Consider the following 22,101-nt stretch of genomic DNA (forward strand, 5'->3'; position numbering starts at 1 on the left):
TGTGGTACACTTGGCGGAGAGTTCTTATGGGTACACGGATAGGGTCCATCAACTCGTCCCCCTTTTATCATGGGGATTTCCTACATGGTAAAGCGCACAAGGTTTTTCAAGGCTGGATGGACAGGGGTATAACTACCTGTGGTCATCTATGGGATGCTGATGGGTGGTTGCCCTTTGAGACTATTCAGAACAAATATGGATTGCATCCCTGGGATCGTTATCGCTATCTTCAACTGCAAACATATTGCTTACATTCCGGTCTGAGGAGAGATCTTCAGGCTCCGGTATCTTTATTTGAATCATATTGCAGGGCGGTAGATAAGATCCCCAGTTTATTGTCCAAAATATATAAATTGCTTAATCAGGATTTACAATCTCCACCGGCGTATGTAGCCGCGTGGGAGAGAGATCTGGGGGTAACCCTGGATGATGAAGCATGGGACGATATTTACTCTAAGATGGGGAAGGGTATCATCTCTGCAACCTTAATTGAAAACGAATTTAAACTATTATATCGCTGGCACTATACACCAGAGCGACTTCATCGTCTCTATCCCCAGGCATCAGACAAATGCTGGAAGGGCTGTGGGGCGTTGGGTACTTTTTTTCATCTATGGTGGGAGTGTCCTGCGCTCGCTAGAATCTGGGATGCTGTTTCAGCTTGGCTCTCGGCAGTTCTTGGGGTGTCGGTAGCCCTCACACCGCAGCAGGCCCTTCTCAATGGGGACCTTGAGTCTGGGGATGTATATCACTCCCGGTTTGTTAAATTCGTAGTGTCGGCTACCAGGTGTGAGATGGCGCGCCTCTGGAAGGGACCAGGGACTCCGCCAATGGCGGCTATTAAGGCGAGAGTGGATAAGGTATATCATATGTGTAAGATAACTGCTCACAAACAACATAGATTGTCATCTTTCCAGAAGGTCTGGCAGCCCTACCAGCTCTGGCGAGCGTCACTAATTACAGATTGAAAATGGTGGGCGTTTTCTCTTTCCGTGCCCAGGGTATGGTAGATATTTTCACATTTAAGACGAGCTGTGTGTATGTCTTGATTATGGGTGATGTGTTTCAACGGGTTCTGCAAGGTAAGGGGGGGGGGAGGTAGGGGGTATAACATAACATAATAACACCATGGAAACTCATATTTGTTCAATGTTTATTGTATTTACATTTGTATTCAGCAATGTTACTTATTTCTGTTTATGATGTTTCTAATAAAAATCTTAAATGGGAAAAAAAAAAGAAATAGAGACAGCTCATATAGAAACAGGAAACAGCCCAGTAGTGATTTTATGTAGATGGGTGATTCTGTTGTCTGAATATATTTTGTGTGTGTGTATGTATATTATATATATATATATATATATATATATATATATATATATATATATATAACCATTCTAAATGAGCACATATTCCAAAATATGCATTACAGTTGAGAAAAGCTTTGATTTGCTATTGTTTACCCAGTTGTGGTTGTTTTTATGAGAAGCATGCCATGACAATGTATATAGTTCCATTTCGCATTTCAGTTTCCTGTGTGGAGACCAGCCTATAAATTAGAAAATTGTACTAATTTTGAATATTCAGTCCTTAGTGTTGGATTATATATATATTTTTAATTTTGTTGACATTAAGTCAGATGGATATTTGGGTTCTCCCAGTTTATGGCTAGCAAAAAATGCTCAGCATATCTGGTCCCATGATGTTTTAAGATTTCCAGAAGTTGTGCATCATGAAATTGTGCCCATCTGGCATACACATAACAAATGAAGTAGCACCAGCCCTCTGAGTATTTTATTAAAAATGCTTTCGTTGGCGATAGCATCAGATACTATGAGCGTAAGGAACACTGAACTGTGACAACGGTAAGGCACACTCACATCTCCTGCATGAAGTCACACTGCAGTGCAAGGATCTACTCACTGCTTCTCTGCAGCCAACCCTTAAATGAGTGTGCACATCATGTATTTCATTTATTTAGCATTTAATTCTGTTGTGCCTCAGTGAGTGCCTTAAGATAAACTTTTATTTCTTTTATTGATTTATGGAAGCCTGCATTTTTACATTACAATTGTGTTACAGCCCAGTAGTGATTTATGTAGATGGGTGATTCTGTTGTCTGAATATATCTTGTTAGAAAGTGTCTTAACTTTTATTTTGTGATATCCCATGATTAATATATATGTGTATATATTTTGTTTTCATTTTCTAACAGAACAGTAATCTGGGACAAGAATAATATCACTGCACAAGGATTCCAGGACATAGCAGTTGCTCTAGAAAAGTAAGTTTTGAAGAGGTTGAAGACTGCAGTGAGCAGAGCTAGAAAGCAGCTGAGTCATGCAGTGCATGGCAAGCAGTGCAAGGATGAAGAAATCACACAAAAAATGTGTTGGTACTTTTAGGGGACTTTGTCTAGTTTGCAGTGTTTGTTATAACCTGAATTGCACCATCTTGAACTGTGTCGGTGTAAAGAGAAGTAATCTCTATTGTCACCAAGCGCAGATCATCAAAAGGACCAGTATACAACTCCAAAACGTTATGATGTTAGTCGGAGGGAGGAGGGAAACGAAGGAGCATAGAAGCTTGTCAGTAAATACTGATAGAGGTTCTAACAAAGATCCCCGTGCAGAAATTGTAGGGTGACCAGGAGTTAAGGTCAAGAATCTTGTGAATTTTTGGAAGGATGTAAATTATAGCACCTTAGGATAATTCACTTGTTTAAGAAAAAGAAAAATGTTCCCTGGCCATCCTTCTTTAAAGACAACAGATAAACACTGATCAATCTTTCTTCAACTCTGCTCCCAGATCACCAATAAGAGATAAATAAAACTGTCATTCAACTGACTATCTCACTTTTATGCCCTAAACAATCCATCACAACTGCTTCCCCGTTATCGACAGGTTTTAGTACAATATCTTTATCCTGATGCAGTGTAAACAAAGCTTATTGTTCAGTCTGAATGATGTCGTGAAAGGTCTTAGAAGTTTACATGCCAATCAGTTATAAATCCTTTTTAAACTAATTAATAATACGTGTGAATATTAGGGTCTTCTGGCCTGCAGGGTAGCCATTTGGATGAACCCACAAACTTGGACTCATCCTCATAATTCTTTTATGACAGACAATCCAAGAAATAGCTTCAGGCGCAATGCTGTAATGAATTTAAACAGACACATTTCTACTTGAAAAGAATCAAGCCAGTTCATGTGTCCAAAGGAAAGTCTTTTAAGTACTGCCGTTTGATCTGATGTTAAATCTTTACCCGATACATTTATAACTGAAAATCCTACGTTGGTAACTGTTGGTTCTTCATTATTTGAGACTCTGTAAAGGGATGACCCTGAATCTGAGAGTCCAGTCGTGCGGTGTTATTGACCTTGGTCTCTTGTGTTGCATGCTGATAGGAACAGGTCACGATGCACAAGATCCGCATCAGAAAGTGCTTGCCAAGAGTTTTGAACATAACTCACGTGCCGGCATACTGAAGGCTGAGCAGCAGGGAGCAGTTGTCAGGTTCCAGTCACTCTGGCCCAACTGACTCCACATCTTCAGCCGGCAGAGCTTGGGGAATGCCACCCATCCTACTGTTACGATGCCAACTGTCTACCTCTTCTTTGGCTGGTGCGGCCTGGAAAACCACACCAGCCCTCTGTTACGGTCAGCTCCACCTTCCTCAGTGCAGCATTTTTGCCATTCCTCCCCCAATATTTTTGTGCTCTAGACATCTTCCTAGTTTCCCTAATGGTACTGCCAGCCCTCCTCAGCAAGCACTGTTTTAGTTAAGCAAATTAGACTGAACCTACTCTCAGCAGCTCTTGTTTCAGCAGCAAACACGCTCTTTACAGTCACAGTGTGGCAAAAAAAGCGTCCGTCATGCGGAAGCTTCTTATATGAGCAGCGTTAACACCATACCTGTGGCTTCCACTGAGGAGATATGGCAGGAGCAACTTGGAAATCTTGCTGCTAGGACTAGCATGGGTGTTTGAGCAACTGACCAGCCTCTTGAATGGGTGCAAAAGTGGGCCACCTAAAAGGCATCAAACCACTTCCTTACTAAGGGATGGGCAAGACGGGTGACACCAACACACCACGGAGTTGACTGGGAGCGGGGTGCCAGCGCTCTATGGGGTCAGTTGTAAGGCCCGCACGCACATGACCATGTTTGCTTGGTTCCCGGCGTGCACACATGGCCGCGGCTATTCTATAATGCGCGTATGTTATAAAATATATCCGCGCACACATGCGCAGCAGATTTTAGCATCCCTGCACACATGTGCGGGCAGATGGCCTCCACGCATGGGGGGGAGATTTTAAAAGGCAACATGCATCGACGTGAGTAGGAGCTCCCCAATTCCCTCCCAGTCTGCTCCAATTAAGGATCAGACTCGCAGGGAACTTCCCTATACCCCCAATCTAACCTTCCTACCCTTTCCCCTCTCCTCTCTGACACCTAACCCCTTCCTAGTTACTCACATTTTTTTTGTTCAATTAATTATTGCTCCTTGGGTGCAGAAGTAATCTCTGCACGCTTCCCTGGGACAGCGGCTAATGGTGCTCCAAATCTGGCTGCTTCATCAGAGGAGGGACTCTGACTGGCTTCCTGTTTGGAGGGGGGCCCACCTACCCACCCAGGGCATCAGTTAGCCCAGCCTGTATTTACCCAAGTCAGCAGGTCAAGAGCTGAAATAGTAAACTGGGGATACCCTCTGAGAACAGTGACAAGACGATTGTGACAAGAAGAAGATCAAGCATCACCTTTTGGTCTGCCCCTTGCATGAGGTCAACCCCTGAGCAGTGCAGGATCCTGCTGAGGCCAACTCATAAGTGTTGCAATGTGCTCATCAGTGGGGACAAAAAGTGGACTTTGGTAGATAGAACACAAGAAAAAGAAATAACATTTCTCTAAATGCACTCTAACCGCTTAATTTACCATAAGAGGTTCAGAGTTTGGAAATAACCCACATTTTAAAACTCAAGTCTCTATTTTTGAATCTTATTAACACTGGAGGGCTTTGGATCTCAGAACTGCCCCATGAGGACTGAGTATTTTAACTGTGATTCTGCTCACCTAGAAGCCTTCACTATCTCATCAATACTCTTTATTGTGTGGGGAGTTCGTCACGTCTGATAGTTTCAGCCACAATTTTTATAGTAACATTTTCCCCTTAAAACAGTTATTTAAAAATATTTCGAGTCTGCCATTTCCAATGCACATGTTCAAGGCAAATTACAATATAACCTATATAATTAAAAATATATATCACAATTCATGGAGGAGCAGGTTTTTTAAAATTTGTTTTAGTATGATTTTAATGTGACGTTATCCATGGCATGAGCCCATTCTTTTGAGGTTCTTGTGTATCGGGTTTAGGTAGCAACTTCCCTCTGTTTATATACAGTTGTATTTTTTTTTTTGTTAAAGAATTTGCCTTACCATTAGGCGAGACACCAGAAATGGTAACATGTTCAAGCTGTCTCATAAGTACGCTTTTCTGCTAGCTACTGTGATGTAGCTGAGGAAGCAAGAATTATTACTGTGTGTCCTTTTGATGATGAAAATATGAATTATCCCAAGTCTGTCTTCCCTTTGCTTTGTAATGTGCTTGCGGTCACCCATGGTTTAGCACAGCTTATTTTGACACTGCCAGTGGGTAACCATCCTGCTGATCTTACTTGCCCAGTCATACAGTTAACTAGCCCTAGGTACAGTGCCCTGTAAAAGTCTTCACATCCCGTACATTTTTCACATTCTGTTGTCTAAAATATACAGATCAAAATACAATAAAATTGGAGTTTGCTTTACTGAGCTACACAGCGTACTCTAAATTTTCATTGTGAAAGAACAGTTATAGAAATATTCTAAAAGTAATTAAGAATCCCTCCCTCCCAAGAGTCTTGATTATATAAGTCTTCACGCTCCTTTCAGTACTTGATAGCAGCTCCTTTTGCAGCAGTAACAGCCATGAGTCATTTAGAAGAGGTTTCTAACAACTTTGTAGAGTGGAATGGTGCAGTTTTTGCAAGCAGAAGAATCCAAACTCTTTCAAGTTGGCAGGGGATAGTCTATGTAAAGGGTTGCCAACTCTGGTTCTCGAGAGCCACAAACAGGCCAACTTTTAACGATATTCACAATTCATATACATGACATGGATTTGCATGCCCTGTCTCCATTGTATGTGGATATCTGAAAAATCAGGCCTGTTTGAGGTTCTCGAGGACCAGAGTTAGCCACTCCTGGTCTATGCAGTGCAGTCTTCAAATCTTGCCATAGATTTTTTTTTTTAATTGAATTCAGAATCTGATCTTTGATTTGACCTCTCAACACTAACTTTCTTTTTGCTGAGCCACTCCATTGTAGCTTTTGCTTTGTACTTATCATTGTCCTGCTGAAAAGTGATGCATTTAGGGAAAAATAACCCTTGCTGTAGTTACACAATGTTAGGTTCATTCTTAGGAGTTACCACCAGGAAAGAGGTCTAAGCATCATAGTGGAAAATACATTGAAATCGTTGGCTCAGTGTGCTGTGGTGATCAAAAAAGCAAACAATGTTAGAAATTAAAACAATGGATGTCATAATGCCTCTGTATCACTCTATGGTGAGACACCTTGAATACTGTGTGTAGTTCTGGTCACCGCATCTCAAAAAGGATATAGCTGAATTGGAGAAAGTGCAGACAAGGGCGACCAAAATAAGGGACATGGAACACCTGCCCTATGAGGAAAGGCTAAAGAAGTTAGGTCTGTTCAGTTTGGAGAAAAGACGACTGAGGAGGGATATGATGGAAGTCTACAAAATCATGAAAAGGTCTTGAAACAAGTCAATGTAAATTGGTTATTTACTCTCTCAGATAATAGAAGGACTAGGGGGCAGTCCATGAAGTTAGCAAGTAGCTCATTTAAAACATATCGAAGAATATTATTTTTCACTCTGCACATAGTTAAGCTCTGGAATTCATTCATTTCCTGTCATGTACCTAGATGGACTCAGGACCACTGAGGAAAGAAGGGATCCTGGTGCACCCTAACTTAGAAGACTGGCTGATCCAGGTGAAGTCGTTGGAAGAGAGCCACCAGGTGACCAGCAGGGTCAGGTCCCTGATTCAGGAACTTAGTTGGGTCGTGAACATGGACAAGAGCAGTCTCAAGTCTTCCCAATCCTTAGAGTATCTGGGAATCTAGATTGACACCAAGCAGGACAAGGTCTTCCTCCCTCACTCGAGGATAAGGAAACTGATGTTCCAAGTGCGTCGGTTGATGAACACTATGCTCCCCAGGGTGTGGAGCTATCTCCAGGTCATTGGTCTGATGGTGTCAACCCTGAAAGTAGTACTATGGGTGAGGGCACACATGCGGCCACTCCGATGCTCCCTGCTGTCACATTGGAACCCACTGTCTCAAGACTTCTCGATTTGCCTCCACCTACCGATGGAAGTATGATCTCTGCTCCAGTGGTGGCTACAGGAAGTGCATCTAAGCAGGGGTGTAAGCCTGTCCACACTGGACTGGGTAGTCCTCATGATGGTCGCAAGCCTCCGATGGTGGGGAGCACACTGTCAGGAATTGACAATCCAGGGGCGATGGACCAAGGAAGAGGCGTGCTGGAACATAAACCGCCTGGAAGCCAGAGCTGTCAGATTGTGTCTGCAATTCAGCCACAGTCTCCAGGGACAAGCAGTCCATGTGATGTCAGACAATGCAACAATGGTAGCCTACATCAACCGCCAGGGAGGAACCAACAGCCACCAAGTGTCTCTGGAGATAGACCCCCTTATGGAATGGGCAGAATTAAATCTACAAGGGATTTCTGCCTCCCACATCCCGGAAAAAGGCAATGTCAGAGCAGACTTTCTCAGCAGGGAGAGTCTGGATCCAGGGGAATGGGTGTTATTGACCAGAGCCTTCCAGCTCCTAGCAGATCGCTGGGGCCTCCCATCCATCGACCTACTGACCACATCTCATAATGCAAAGGTCCCCCAATTCTTCAGTCCAGAAGAGATCAGCGCTCCCAAGGGATCGACGCCCTTGTCCAGACAAGGCCAGAGGAGGATTTACTGTATGCCTTCCCTCCATGGCCTCTGCTGGGCAAATTCATTCACAGGCTCTAATGCCACAGAGGATTAGTCCTTCTGGTGGCCCTGGATTGGCCCAGATGCCCGTGGTATGCAAACATGTGGAGGCTTGTGGTGGAGAGCCCCTTATGCCTCCCCCTGCACAGGGACCTCCTACAAGGTCTGATTCTTCACAAGGACCCAACTCTGTTTTGTCTTATGATCTGGCCCTTGAGAGGGCTTGCCTTGATGGTGTGGATATTTGGTGGCTGTAATCGCCACCTTCCTTCGCACGCAGATGTTCTCGATGTCCCTGGCGTATGTGCAGATCTGGAGAATATTTGAGGCCTGGTGCAAGGAATGCGGGGTGCCCCCTTGGACAACCAAGATCCCCATGATTCTCGAATTCTTACAGGATGGCCTGAACAAAGGACTGTCCCTCAGCTCCTTGAAGGTCCAGGTGGCAGCTGTCTCCTGTATCAGAGGCAAGGTGAACAGAACCTGCCTGTCGACACATTTGGGCTTGGCCCGTTTCCTAAAAGTTAAACACCTCCGACCACCCTTAAAATGGCCGGTCCCCCTATGGAACTTCAATCTAGTACTGGACTTCTTAGCAGGGCCTTCCTTTCGGCTGCTGCGCACTCTGTCTCTTCACTTGTTAATGCTGAAGACTGTATTCTCGAAGGCGATATGCTCGGCTCGTCGCATCTCTGAACTACAGGCGCTGTCTTGTCGGGAGCCGTTCCTTCGGTTGAATCCAGGAACGTTGCAGCTTTGCATGTCCCTTCCTTCTTGCCAAAGGTAGTCTCGGAGTTTCACCTGTACCAGTCCATTTCCTTACTGTCCCTAGTTAGATGCAAGCACATGGAAGACTACCACCTCCTATGCCACAAACATCAGTAGGCTGTTAGTACGGTATCTAGAACGTACAGAACCGGTGCACAAGATGGACCGCTTGTTTGTTCTTCATGGTGGAAGGAAACAAGGCGAAGCAGCTTCGCAAGCTACCATAGCTCATTGGATCAAGAAAGCAATTACAGGAGATTATGTAGAGGCAGGGAAGCCTTTACTCTTTCAGGTTAAAGCTCATTTCACTAGGGCCCAGGCAGTATCCTGGGCAGAAGCTAGGCTACTGTCTTCTGTCGACATCTGCCAAGCAGTAACATGGTCTTTCTTGCACACCTTCTCCAGATTCTATCACCTGGACGTCCAAGCCCGAGAAGATGCAGCCTTTGTGAGGGCGGTGCCAACTGGACCACAGGCAGCCTCCCGCCCAGTTCAGGAGAAGCTTTTGTACATCCCATTGGTCCTGAGTCCATCTGGCTACATGCTAGGAAATGGAGAAATTACTTACCTGATAATTTAATTTTCCTTTGTGTAGACAGATGGACTCAGCATCCTGTCCATGGCCGCCCATGAACAGTGTCAAGGAATCGCACATGAATCTCGATCCCAAAGAGGTTAAGGGTAAGCCATCACCCTATCTCTAGATCTGGGCGTCTTTATTATTGCTGGGATTCAGCGCTTATGTTTGGTTGAGTACAGTTACGGTCACCAGTTTTTAATTGTTTTTAATTACTTTATTAAATTGTATTAAAGTTTCTCAATTATATATCAAAAATCGCTTTTGAAGAGAATACTGAATGGCTAAGGTCACTGCAGGTTTTATATCTAGGGTGATGTCAGTTTTGAAAACTGACTCAGTCTCCATCTGCTAGCAGGGGAGCATTTTGTTACTTCGCCCGGATCATCCAATCTTCTAAGTAAGGATGCACCAGGATCCCTTCTTTATTTAGTGGATCTGAGTCCATCTGCTACACTAAGGAAAACAAAACAGGTAAGTAATTTCTCCATTTTTCCCTATATGCATCACTTTGCACTTGTCAACGTTAAATTGCATCTTCCATTTGGAAGCCCAATCTTCCAGTCTTGCAAAGTCTTCCTGCAATTTATTACAATCTGCTTGAGATTTAACTACTCTGCATAGTTTTGTGTCATCTGCAAATTTGATCACCTCACTCATCATACCCCTTTCCTGATCATTTATAAATATATTAAAAAGCACCGGTCCAAGTACAGATCACTGAGTCTCTCCACTGTTTACCTTTTTCCAATGTGAAAACTGACCATTTAATCCTACTATTTGTTTCCTGTCTTTTAGCCAGCTTGGAATCCACAAAAGGACATCGCCTCCTATCCCATGACTTTTTACTTTTCTTAGAAGCCTCTCATGCAGGACTTTGTCAAATGCCTTCTGAAAATCCATGTACATCACATCTACCAGTTCATTTTTGTCCACATGTTTATTCACCCCTTCAAAAAAATGTAGGAGATTTGTGAGCCAAGACGTCCTTTGGGTAAATCCATGCTGGCTGTGTCCCATTAAACCATGTCTATCTAAATGTTTTGTGATTTGTAATAGTTTCCACGATTTTTCCCGGCACTGATGTCAGGGCTCACTGATCTATAGTTTCCTAGATCACCCCTGGAACCCTTTTTAAATATCAGGGTTACATTGGCCATCTTCCAATCTTCAGGTACAACAGATGATTTTAATGATAGGTTACAAATTAATTGAAGTAGGTCTTAAATTTCATTTTTTAGTTCTTTCAGAACCCTGGGGTGTATTCCATCCGGTCCAGGTAATTTACTACTCTTCAGTTTGTCAATTTGGCCTTCCATATTTTCCAGGTTCACCGTGATTTGGTTCAGTTCATCTGAATCACCCTTTAAAACAGTCTCCGGAATGGGTATCTCCCCAACATCCTCTTCAATAAACACCAAAGCAAAGAAATCATTTAATCTTTCCGTGATGGCCTTATCTTCCCTAAGTGCCCCTTTAACCCCTCAATCGTCTAACGGTCCATCCAACTCCCTCAGAATTTCTGCTGTGGATATATTTTTAAAGGTTTTTTTTGTCAGTTTTGCATCTACGGCCAGCTTCTTTTCAAATTCTCTCTTAGCCTGCCTTATCAATGTCTTACTTTTAACTTGCCAATGTTTATGCCTAATCCTATTTTCTTCTGATGGATCCTTCTTCCAATTTTTGAATGGAGATCTTTTGGCTAAAATAGGCTCTTTCACCTCACTTTTTAGCCATGCTGGCAATCGTTTGACCTTCCTTCCACCTTTCTTAATGCGAGGAATACATATAGACTGTGCTTCTAGGATGGTTTTTTTGTTTTGTTTTTTTTAACAATGTCCATGCCTGTTGCACACTTTTTACCTTTATAGCTGCACCTTACAATTTTTTTAAAACAATTTTTCTCATTTTATCAAAGTTTCCCTTTTGAAAGTTTAGTGCTACAGCCATAGATTTACTTACTGTCTCTGTTCCAGTCATTAATTGAAATTTGAGTATATTTTGATCACTATTGCCAAGTGGTCCCACCACCATTACCTCTCTCACCAAATCCTGCGCTCCACTGAGAATTAGATCTAAAAAATGCTCCCTCTCTCGTCGGTTCCTGAACCAAATGCTCCATAAAACTGTCATTTATTCCATCCAGGAACTTTATCTCTCTAGCATGTCCTGATGATACATTTACCCAGTTAATATTGGGGTAATTGAAATCTCCCATTATTACTGCACTACCAATTTGGTTTGTTTCCCTAATTTCTCTTAGCATTTCACTGTCTGTCTCACTATCTTGTCCAGGTGGATGGTATTATACTCCTATCACTATACTCTGCCCCAACAGGCAAGGGATTTCTACCCATAAAGATTCGATTGTGCATTTAGTCTCATGCAGGATCTTTATCCTGTTGGACTCTGAGCCATCCCAGACATAAACCGCCACCTTGCCACCAAGATGTTCCTCTCTGTCATTGTGATATAATTTGTACCCTGGTATAGCACTATCCCATTGGTTATCCTCTTTCCACCATGTCTCTGAGATGCCAGTTAAGTCTGTTGTCATTCACTGCTATACATTCTAATTCTCCCATCTTACTTCTTAGACTTCTGGTATTAGCATGCAAACATTTCAAAGTGAGTTTTTTGTTTGTATTAACATTCTTCTTTTCAATTGACAGGGATAATTTAGAATCTTTTGGCTCAGGTGAGTTTTTAATTATAGGCACTTACCATTGAGACCACAAAGTTCCACTTTAGTCTCCTGAGACCACAAAACCACCTTCCACATGCATATAGTATCCCCTATGTTGTTCTTTGAAAACATTATGCATCATATGGCTTTTCTTCAGGGTTGGTTTCCTTCTTGCCTCCCTCCCATACCAACCATCTTGAAATTGTTGGGCAGTCCACATTATCCAGAGACCTCTGTAGCTTTTTTAAAGTAATTTTCAGCCTTATGGTGACCTTCCACAGTAGTTTCCTTAACTCATGGTTACTGACTTTGGAGGAAAGCCTGTTCACAGCATTGCCTTGGTGGTACCAAACTATTTCCATTTTACAATGCTGTACCTGACCGTGTCAAAAGGAATATTCAAACACATTGGGGGAAAGCTATAAGAAAATTCCAATGTGGATCTTTGAATAACATTCTTTCGGCAGCTCTTTAGCATGTTATTACTTTTGTTTTAGATTCACTTCATACAACAGAAACAGCTCGATTCTTTACCCAGGAGGATTCAGATCAGCTCAACTACTGTGATTAGACATAGATGGCCTCTAACTACTTATGGGCCTTATTAAAGACAATTTTTGAACCAGAGCTAATTTGGGTTTGCTATGACAAAGGGTATGAAGATCTATGCATCATGACACTTTTTTTTTTTTTGTATTCTTAATTACTTTTAGAATTTGTCTGCTACGCGCGTATCTTATAAAATCCAGTGTACTTTTTTTGCGCCGGTTGCGCGAACAAAAGTACTCGCGTGCGTACTTTTTTAAGATCTACCTCAGCGTGCATAAAGTTTAGTGAAAGTAAAAGCATGACTGAATTGCCAGCAGTGACTGTGGAATGACTGGTAGTGTTCCCTGTGTTCCTTAATTATTTACAAAATTGGCACCTTCCTTTCTCTTCTGCATGCAGAGGGGTGAGAGTGGCTGTGATGTGCTATTGGCAGTATTTGTGTGTCCCAGCGAGCCATCCCTAGTCATCTTGTAAATGGACTGCTTATGAGGCCAATTTAATGAAACAATGGGACAGCATTCTGATTGCAGTTACAATTCATTATTCATGTAGAACTTATTAGATTTTTTTATTTGCTTTTTTGGGCTCTTAATTTCCTTCTATCTGTTTGGGCTTTCAGTTCATTTGGAGCCAGCTTCTTTTGGGCTATGGGGCATGATTATTTAGGGTGGGATGGGGAGAGGGTGGGCGCTTCCCTAACTTCTGAGGGAAGATACAATTTTGGTCACAATGGGGGTGAATTTGTAACTGCCCACATTGGTGTAAACCCCGCAGGATACTTTTTATCCAAAAACTGTATACAAATTCCATACTTAACCTAAGTATGCATATGCTTTCCTTTTTAAAATTTATCCCAGAAAAACTACCTGCACGAAATTACACACACCTCATTTCCGCACAGACTTTTCTTCAGGGGATAATACATAGTGTGCTTTTTATTTAAGTATCGGCAAAATTTCAAACCCCACCCACAAAAAAAAAATGCCTTTTCACACTGCGGGTAAAGGTACACACACACCCACCCACACAGGCCTTATGTTCCTACTTTTATTGAAATATTAGATAGGCAGTTTTATAAAAGCCCATTTCCGCAGGTAAAGCACCATGGAAATAGTTTTGGAAATTACCCCCCCCCTGTGTTCCTGTCCGTGCTACCTAGAGTTCAGAGGTTGTCAGAAGAAATATCCATTTGTCGCAAAATCATTGCTGCTTTTGGAATGAATTCCTTTAGAATTCAGCAGGAGATAATGAGTTGTGAAGAGTGAAGTATCACTGAGAGGTGTATTAATGTGGTTGCTGCATGATAAAACAAATTGAATAAAGGATAACAAGAGATGCTATATCTAGTCATTCGTCAGGTCACAGACCATTGATCCCTGATGGAAGAGCAGCAGAAGCATGTGTGAGTTTTATTTCCCTTCTCAGGAACATAAGTAAATAGATTGAAAGTTCCCCAAAGGCATCTGTGAATGAAGCTGTGCAAGATATGGATCATGCTCAGAGCAAATCCTGTGACCTCAGAATTAAATATTGTAACATGGTCTTTATATAACAGGGAAGCTGGTTTAGTTAGTTTTTTTTTTTGGTTTTTTTGTATAATGTTTCCAAATTGCCAGGCTTAGCTTCTTGCAGCCCAAAAAAAAATAACCAAATGAATTTAAGTACCTATAAAAACAGGCAATGTAAAGTCTAGCACTGAAACAAAAACACTTCAGAAATACTGTCTGAAGAACATCCTCACTACACTAAAATTAAATATTCATTTGGCTCTGGATTTTGGGAAGAAAGTGAAGGTTATCTAGATAAGTGATTCCCAAACCTGTCCTGGAGGACCCCCAGTCAGGGTTTTCAGGATATCCATAATGAATATGTATGAGGAAGATAATGCATGCACTGCCTCCATAGCATGCCAATTTTATCTCTGATCTGGATCTAATCCTTACTGCGACACAGGATTTGGTGCAAGAGGTGGGGCTGCTTGGTAATAATGATCATAACGTAATCAAATTTAATATCACTGAAGGGAGGACACTAAGGAAGTCTGCTACAGTAGCATTTAACCTTAAAAACTGCGACTATGATAAAATGAGAAAAATTTAGAAAAAAGACGGTTGTAAAGATTAAAAGTTTTACATGTGGCATGGACGCTGTTTAAAAACTCGATCAGGAAGCCCAGATTAGATGTATTCCATTAGAAAAGGTAGAAGACTATATGACTCCTAGCATGGTTAAATGGCAATGTGAGAGAGGCTATTAAAGCCAAAAGAACTTTTTTTTTTTTTTTTTTTAAATACCATAACAATAAATAATACTGTGCATGCTGATGACACCAATAACAATACAAGAACACGGACAGACTGATATACAACACATGCACTACATTATCACTTTTATAGAATCATTCCCATAGCCTCCAAAAATAGTGCCATCTTTTTAAGTGCCCACATCTCCCTCTTTCCATGTCCAATAAAGACCCCAGATTTTTTCACATCTGTCCCATCAGATTCCATAACATGAAGGTCATTTTTTTCCATGATGGCAATTTCAGCAACCTTCATCTTCCAGTCTCTCCCATCAGGAACACATTTCCAGTGGAGAAGTGATGACCAGCCGGCTTCCTGTGACCTTTCATCGACAATCTTTTTGGCCACATATCTGGGAGATACAATCTGTCATTTCAGTCCAAAAGACCTGCATCTCTCTATAACCCCACCACATATATAAGTATGTCCCAGTCTGCCCACACCCCCACCAACAGTTATTGCTAACATTGCAAAATTTAGCAAAAAAAAAAAAAAAAAGTACGGTACATTCTATGCAGCAACTTATACAGTGGTTGACCTTTATTAAAAATTGTAATATTTCTGGTCCATTTTGATATAGATTTCCATGTAATATTATCATAATCGTTACCCAGGTTCAGATTCCACAATTGAATCAAGTTATCTGAGGTTCCTTTTTCACAAACTGCAGATCTGAATGTCTTATAAAGCACTGAAATCAAATGGCACGCTCTGACCCTTCAGCTAAGCACACCCTGAATCTCTTCACTCTCTTCCAAAGGTTAAGCTATATCAATCATGGGAGACCAAGCCTTATGCATTTGTAAATATATAAGTATCTGGTGCTTGCAGGAATTTGAAATCTGCCAACAATTCTGTAAAGGTTTCCAGTCTTTCATCTGTCCGTAATTGCTCTAGAAATCTCAAGTGTTTAGTCTCCCAATGTCTAATATTGGGGATAATGTACATGGGGAAGTATGTGGATTCCCCAGTGCCTCCCCAGAGTGCCACGTTTGCTGTGCGTGTCTCCAGACCCACAGAATATGCACCATAATAGGGAGGGTTCAGGGTAATTAACTACAACATCAGCGCACCTCCTGGCATATGTAGCAGTGATGCCAAGCTGCATCCCCTGGTCCAACCCTCCAGGAAAATCCACGATTGCAATGGGTCTATTCCTGGCTATTCCCATATACAAGTTACTCTGTACGGCAAGCTCTCCCGCCTCCCTGGGTTTAATCAGCCTACCTTTCCATATGAAGCTTATTACTGCTCCACATAGCGTATGGAATACTGTTTCAGGAATGTCACATGGCAGATGCATAAAAGAGTACATCAATCTCAGTCAAATAGCTATTTTTGACCAAATTGACTCTTCCCAGCAACAAAACAGGCAATGAGGACTAATTCAGCAGATCTGTCTTAATTGGGACTAATTAAGCAGATCTGTCTTAATTGGGATTATAATTGTCTTTATACAAACTAGAATACTTTTTGGAAATATAGCTAACTAAACACTTGAACCCAGTTCCAGCTTTGAAATTTCTCCACCTCTCTTGAGATTTTTCTGTTTGGACCCATCAACATCAATTCGGATTTAGTATAATTGATGACCGATTTGGTGAAATCTCAGGATATGTCTATAAGCTCCATCAGAACTAGCAGCGATCTCATTAAACCTGTCAAATATAGTAAAGTATCATCTGCATATATTGAAATTTTATGATTAGATTCATTACAACAAAACCCCTCAATCTCCTTCCCAAAAGAAAATCCTTCAAAAAGTGGATCCAAATGAGGAAAATAGAAACAAATATTTTCAAGTATATTTGAAGCAAGAAGCCTGTGAAGGGAGTCAGTTGGACCACTAGATGACCAAGGGCCAAAAGGGATATTTGGGGAAGACAAGGCAGAAAAATTAACATTCTTTGCTTTAGTCTTTACTAAAGAGCGTGTCTGGTAGATATGTAGGCTGGAAACATTCTTTGAGGATGATTATTCAGAAGAACTGAAGCAAATAACAGTGAACTGCGAAGTTATAATAGAGTAAATGGACAAACTAAAGAGTAACCAATCACTGAGACTGGATGATATACACCCCAGTTTTGAAAGGACTCAAAAGTAAAATTTCAGCTTTATTACTAGTAATCTTACTTGCTGGCTACAGCACCTGAGGATTGAAGGGTGGCCAATGTTATGCCCATATTTTTTTTAAAGAGTAACAGGAGTGATTTGGGAAGCTACAGACTGGTGAGCTGGACATCGGTGCCAGGCAAAAAGGTAGAAGCTCTTCTGAAGAGATGTCATGTTAGGGGCTCCTGCTGTACAAAAGCACACTTCTTGGTGTCTCAATGCAGGTTTATTTTTACATTGGTCTGCCTAGGGTGCAAGGGTCTGTAGACTCTTGTTATATGTCCCCCACCCTGAGTTGAAAGTGCAACTCTTACAGTGAGAAATATATAGAGTATCAGATTATCTCTCTCTCGCCATCTCCCTCCCCCCGTGGTCACTTGTGTGCATAAAGGCTGTGCACGTACGCGCGGCAGGTATATTTTGAATGATACGCATGTACTTGCATGCATGGTATATTATTAAGCATAGCTTTGTTCACGTGACCAATATGCGCGTTTATGGGCACGCATGCGTGCTCCTTCTCAAATTTACCTATAAGCAAGATATCTTCAATCACTTAAGCCACAGAGTGAATCTGTTTTTCTTATAAAAAGATGTCCACCTTTGTTTCAGAATAGGAGAGAAACCATCAGCCCCCACGCTGTACATCTTAAAACAATATTTTATTGTATGCCTATGATCCAGTTTTTCATTTCAAAAGTATAAAAAATTAAATACAGCACAAAAAGGAGATGTAGCAGCAATAAGAGACGCAAAATGAATCACAAAGCAGGAAAGGTTTCTGTTTTGTCGTGGCACCCGGTGTTAGCAGGGAGAGCCAACTCTGGTGCGCCTGGTTTTCAGGATCTCCTCAATATGTGTGAGAGAGGTTTGCATTCAGTAGAGGGAGTGCACACAGATCTATCCAATGCATGTTCTTTGTGGGTAGCCTGAAAAACAGACTGGCTGGGTGTGTGAGTCCTGTGGACTGGGGTTGAGAATCGCTGCCTTAGGGAAAATTTCAAAACGGAGGCACTCGCATTTTCTCCTTGGAAAGGAGCATGTGCAGAGCACACGCATTAAAAGCATCCACTTGCTTTTCACCTGCTATTTGTGGGTGGGGGGGGGGGGGGGGGGGCCACAAGCTAGTATGCTTCCATGAGAAAATGCAATGTCCGTGTGCTGTTGTCTTCCTCTCCGTGCTCCATGGGGAACGCCTCTTAATGCGGCTTAAAAGTACATACGTCCTGGGACCTGCTTGTATTTTTAGTTGCATTTTTTCCGGTCAGGCCCTTATTTTTACCTGGATGAATGCCTTGAACATTGCCTCCTTTAAGATTTTAGCGTGCGGCTTCGGCCATTGTCTATCCAAACCCTTTGAGCCTGGCTACTGAGGTGCAGATTGGGTTTGCCACTTTAATGATCTTAGAGAAAAAATGGGCTGGTTTTTTTGGGTTTTTTTTTGTTAATAAACATGAATTAAGCTTGACTTTAGAGCTCCTTTGTTCAGAGCGTCCTGACATTGCCTTCTCTGGTCGAGGGAGAGATCTGCCGTAGCTGGGAACAAAGAAAAGGGGGGGGGGGGGAAAAATTGTGAGGCAGATTTAAGACACTGAGCAAAACAGTTCTCTGTGGCCACCGGCTTTTATTATATTTATTTTCAGTTTTCTTATGGTGTCCCCATCTCCAGGCCACCTCTCGAAATCAATGCAAAGAAAAAAGAAACCACGATAAGTAATAGAGTATCAGAGCGAACAGGGAGCGCTGCTTTGAGAACATAGGAGTGTAGGCAAACCTGGTGCAGCGGGCTGTTAACTGGGGGACTGGACCAGAATTAATGTGGCACATGTCAGCAGGTAGTTTGTTCCAGTGGAAAGGTGCTAGAAGAGAAAAGGCACGGAAATGACAGACAACAATTTTGATTTTCAGGGAAGCTGCGGGGAAATCTCTTGCAGTTTTTTTTTTCTTCTGGAACAGTAAATGTGACCAAGATGCGCAGTATATCTTTAGGGGCCATGGCAAGGTCCTTCCTAGGAGAATGCCTCCTATCAAAGATACCGTGATAGCAGGTTATGTCAGTGTCTCCACAGGCTACTGTTTGCCACGGCGCTTTGCTTTTTCTGCCTTTTCCTTATTTGGCTGCCGGCTGTTCAAACACAGTATCTCGTGCATGTCGGCCTGCATTAATATTTAAAAGGGCACTCTGCGGTGTTAAAGTATTGATAGCTTTAAAAATTATGCACTTTCTTCTTTAAAGCTTTCTGTCCTTGAAAAGCCCCACCAGGGCCTACAGAAGTAGAACACCAAAACGGGTCCTGGAATGTTCTGGAATATTTTGATCACCTGGATCAGTCTTTGCTTGATCAAGCCCTTTGGCAGAGTGGAAAAAACTAGTAGAGCGGCAGAAACTGAACTTTTAAATCTGAAACTTGAGACTAGGAGCGTGACTGGATGATTAGCAGAGTTGGCTCTATTTTCCGTGAGTTTGATTGTGATGTAGCCCTCTGACTGTAGGGTTTGAAGGCATGCTTGCAGGTAAAGGGAACTTGAAATATGATAGAATGCCCCAGGTGGAAAGCAGAGGTGTTCACATGCAATTTGTGTGATAAAGATAATGAATTGAGAGGGGGAGGAAAGAGATTGGAGGGAGGATGTAGTTTCCACAGGTTTGTGTAGATCATTCCTCAGCTCGGAGACGTGAAAGTGATGGCAGTGCAGAGCAGGAAGCCATGGCAGAATGCCATCTTTGGGGGGTGTGGGGGGGGGGGGGCAGTATCCCTTTTGGTGGAGCAGAGGATGTATGAGCCCTAGTTCCTTTGGGTCAAAATGCATCCCTTCAGGTTCCTGCCCAATATGATAGGGAAGCGAAAGATAGCTTCATCCAGGGTTCAGGGATGCCGACTGAGGTGGCGCAATTACTTCTATGCACAGGTCTATTTTTTTTTCCAGTTTGTACAGGTGGTAGGCAACCCTGGGCGAAAAGCTACCTAATACGGAAAACTAGTAGATTGCATAAAGGGTTCTAACTAAACTTAAACTTTGGCACTCAAAAATGTTTGCAAATCTAAATTTATAGGCCAAATCAAAACTGCATTTGAAAAAGAGAATTATGCCATGTATTCTTAAGTAATTATGCATAGGAAAGTGGCTTTATTAGTTAAAAGCAATGTGCAGTTGTATCTTGGTTGGGAACTATTTTGAAATAAAGAGAAAAAGAAGTGATGTTTAATATGTGCTCATTAAAAACCTATCACTCTCACACTATCATAGTATCCTCTGAAATTCTAGAACTTTTTTATTCAGCAAAATCAGATCACTTGCCGTTAAGTGTTGGGGACTGTCAGAATGAATAGCAAAATGTTTAATATGAAATGTTAGAAGTCCTAGCAGAGAAATAAGGGCAATTGTGTGGCAGGCTGCAGTGGTAGAGTTGACTAGAAGCTTGATCTGTCTGACAGACCGCAAGTTCTGTAATAACCAGAAGCTGGAGCTGTCTGGCAGGCTACGCAGAGAAGTAGGAGGTAAGATGTTGGATCAACAAGCCTCACTAGTATTGCGTGTGAACAGGCAAGCTGCGGCCGGTGACTGTTTTGATCCTATGAGTTGCAAACGGAGAGGCCGTCAGAGGAAGGTGTTGGCGTTGCCCGTCCCCGGCTGTTCAGGGTCCAATCAACTCCTTTGTCCTTCAGTCCGGTGGCATTGCCCTCGCTCCGGGGCAGCGGAAAGAGGCTTTTTGCACTCAGTTAGTTTGCGCTCAGTTAGTTTGTGCCTGGACTTGCGGTTTCCTCCTTTAGTTCTGCGGGCACCCGAGGCTGGAGAGCAGTTGAGACAGATGTGCATGGATGCTGTCTGTGCTCGGCTGGGAGTTTGGTGGGGGGGAGGTGAGTCTGGCAGCGGTGCAGTCTGGCCTTGCTTGAAGTCCTGGAGAGAGAGCTGAGGTGGATATTGAGAATTGTGGAGCTTCTTCTATACCTTTTGGTCTTTGTAGTGGACTGAGTGTTGGTTTCAGGAGTTATCGGGATTAGACTTCGTGCCTCTATGGAGTCTGCAGATTTGATGAGACCAAAACATTTTTCTCTTGAAACTTTATGGGAAAGTATGTGTCAACTGCAAATGTCTATATCATCTCAAATTGCCTGAATTAATTTAGAAGGATTTATTACCCACATGCTACGTGACATTCTCTGCAGGGAGCAGAATAAAATAGTCCTAAAATCAACACACACAACATTTAAAAATAACACAACCAATAAATACGATGAGCATATCAAGTTATTTGAATCTCTTCAAAGGTTTGAGGCTTATGACTCAGGTATGAATATTAAGCAATGGCTGGAAATAGTTGAAGACAAAATTAAAGCAGTCCCAGGATGGGGGGGGTCAGGGGAAGTTTTCATAAATTGGAGTCTTTTTGGAAAATATTTTAAGATGTAAATTGATATATTATTTTGACTTATCTAAAACCTCTTCTTTATCGGTATGTTTACAAAATATGCTATTTCAGTGTTAAAAATTCCACCTAAGTCTCTAGGGCTTTTATTTCTACGGTATGAAGAAGGAACAGGCCCAGGCTGCCCAATTGTCTGATCGTCTTGATATTACAGGGTTCCTAGAGGGATCTGGGTCAGTCCAAATGATGGCGGCGTCCACCTCCAGGACAACGGGGGAGCCAGACGAAGAAGCAGGAAGTGGGGTAAGAAAATCTCTCACCCAGCAATTTTACTAAGCCGGCGAAAATAACCCTGGAGAATATCTGGGATCTCATGAACGGAATGTCGGTTAAACTAGACAATCAAGCCCTACAACTTGAAAATATTTCCACTAAATTTGGGTTGCTCGAAAGAGAAACCAACAGAAATTACTGAACAAGGTAACTCCATTAAACAAATAACGGATGATATCAAAAGCCTCCAAAACACAAATGCTTCAATAATATCAGAAAGGATTTCCACACTGAGAAGGCTGGAGTCTATTGAGAATCATGTAAGACACTTAAATTTGAGATTCTGAATTTCCCGATTATAATGGGGGAAATCCCTCTGCTATCATTCAAGAA

At 42.1% G+C, this 22,101-nt stretch overlaps 1 protein-coding gene across 2 annotated transcripts in view; it reads left to right on the forward strand.

The window, feature by feature from the left end:
- The window catches only part of CARMIL1 (capping protein regulator and myosin 1 linker 1), a 511,281-nt gene that overhangs the window by 352,167 nt on the left and 137,013 nt on the right, over positions 1-22,101 (forward strand). For both annotated transcript variants that reach the window (XM_029590792.1, XM_029590793.1), the window contains exon 22: positions 2,216-2,284. In XM_029590792.1, coding sequence (XP_029446652.1) covers positions 2,216-2,284 — 69 coding nt within the window. The remainder of the gene's footprint in view (positions 1-2,215; positions 2,285-22,101) is intronic.

This window comes from Rhinatrema bivittatum, chromosome 2, assembly GCF_901001135.1.
Source record: "Rhinatrema bivittatum chromosome 2, aRhiBiv1.1, whole genome shotgun sequence".
In the NCBI taxonomy this organism is placed as follows: Eukaryota; Metazoa; Chordata; class Amphibia; order Gymnophiona; family Rhinatrematidae; genus Rhinatrema; species Rhinatrema bivittatum.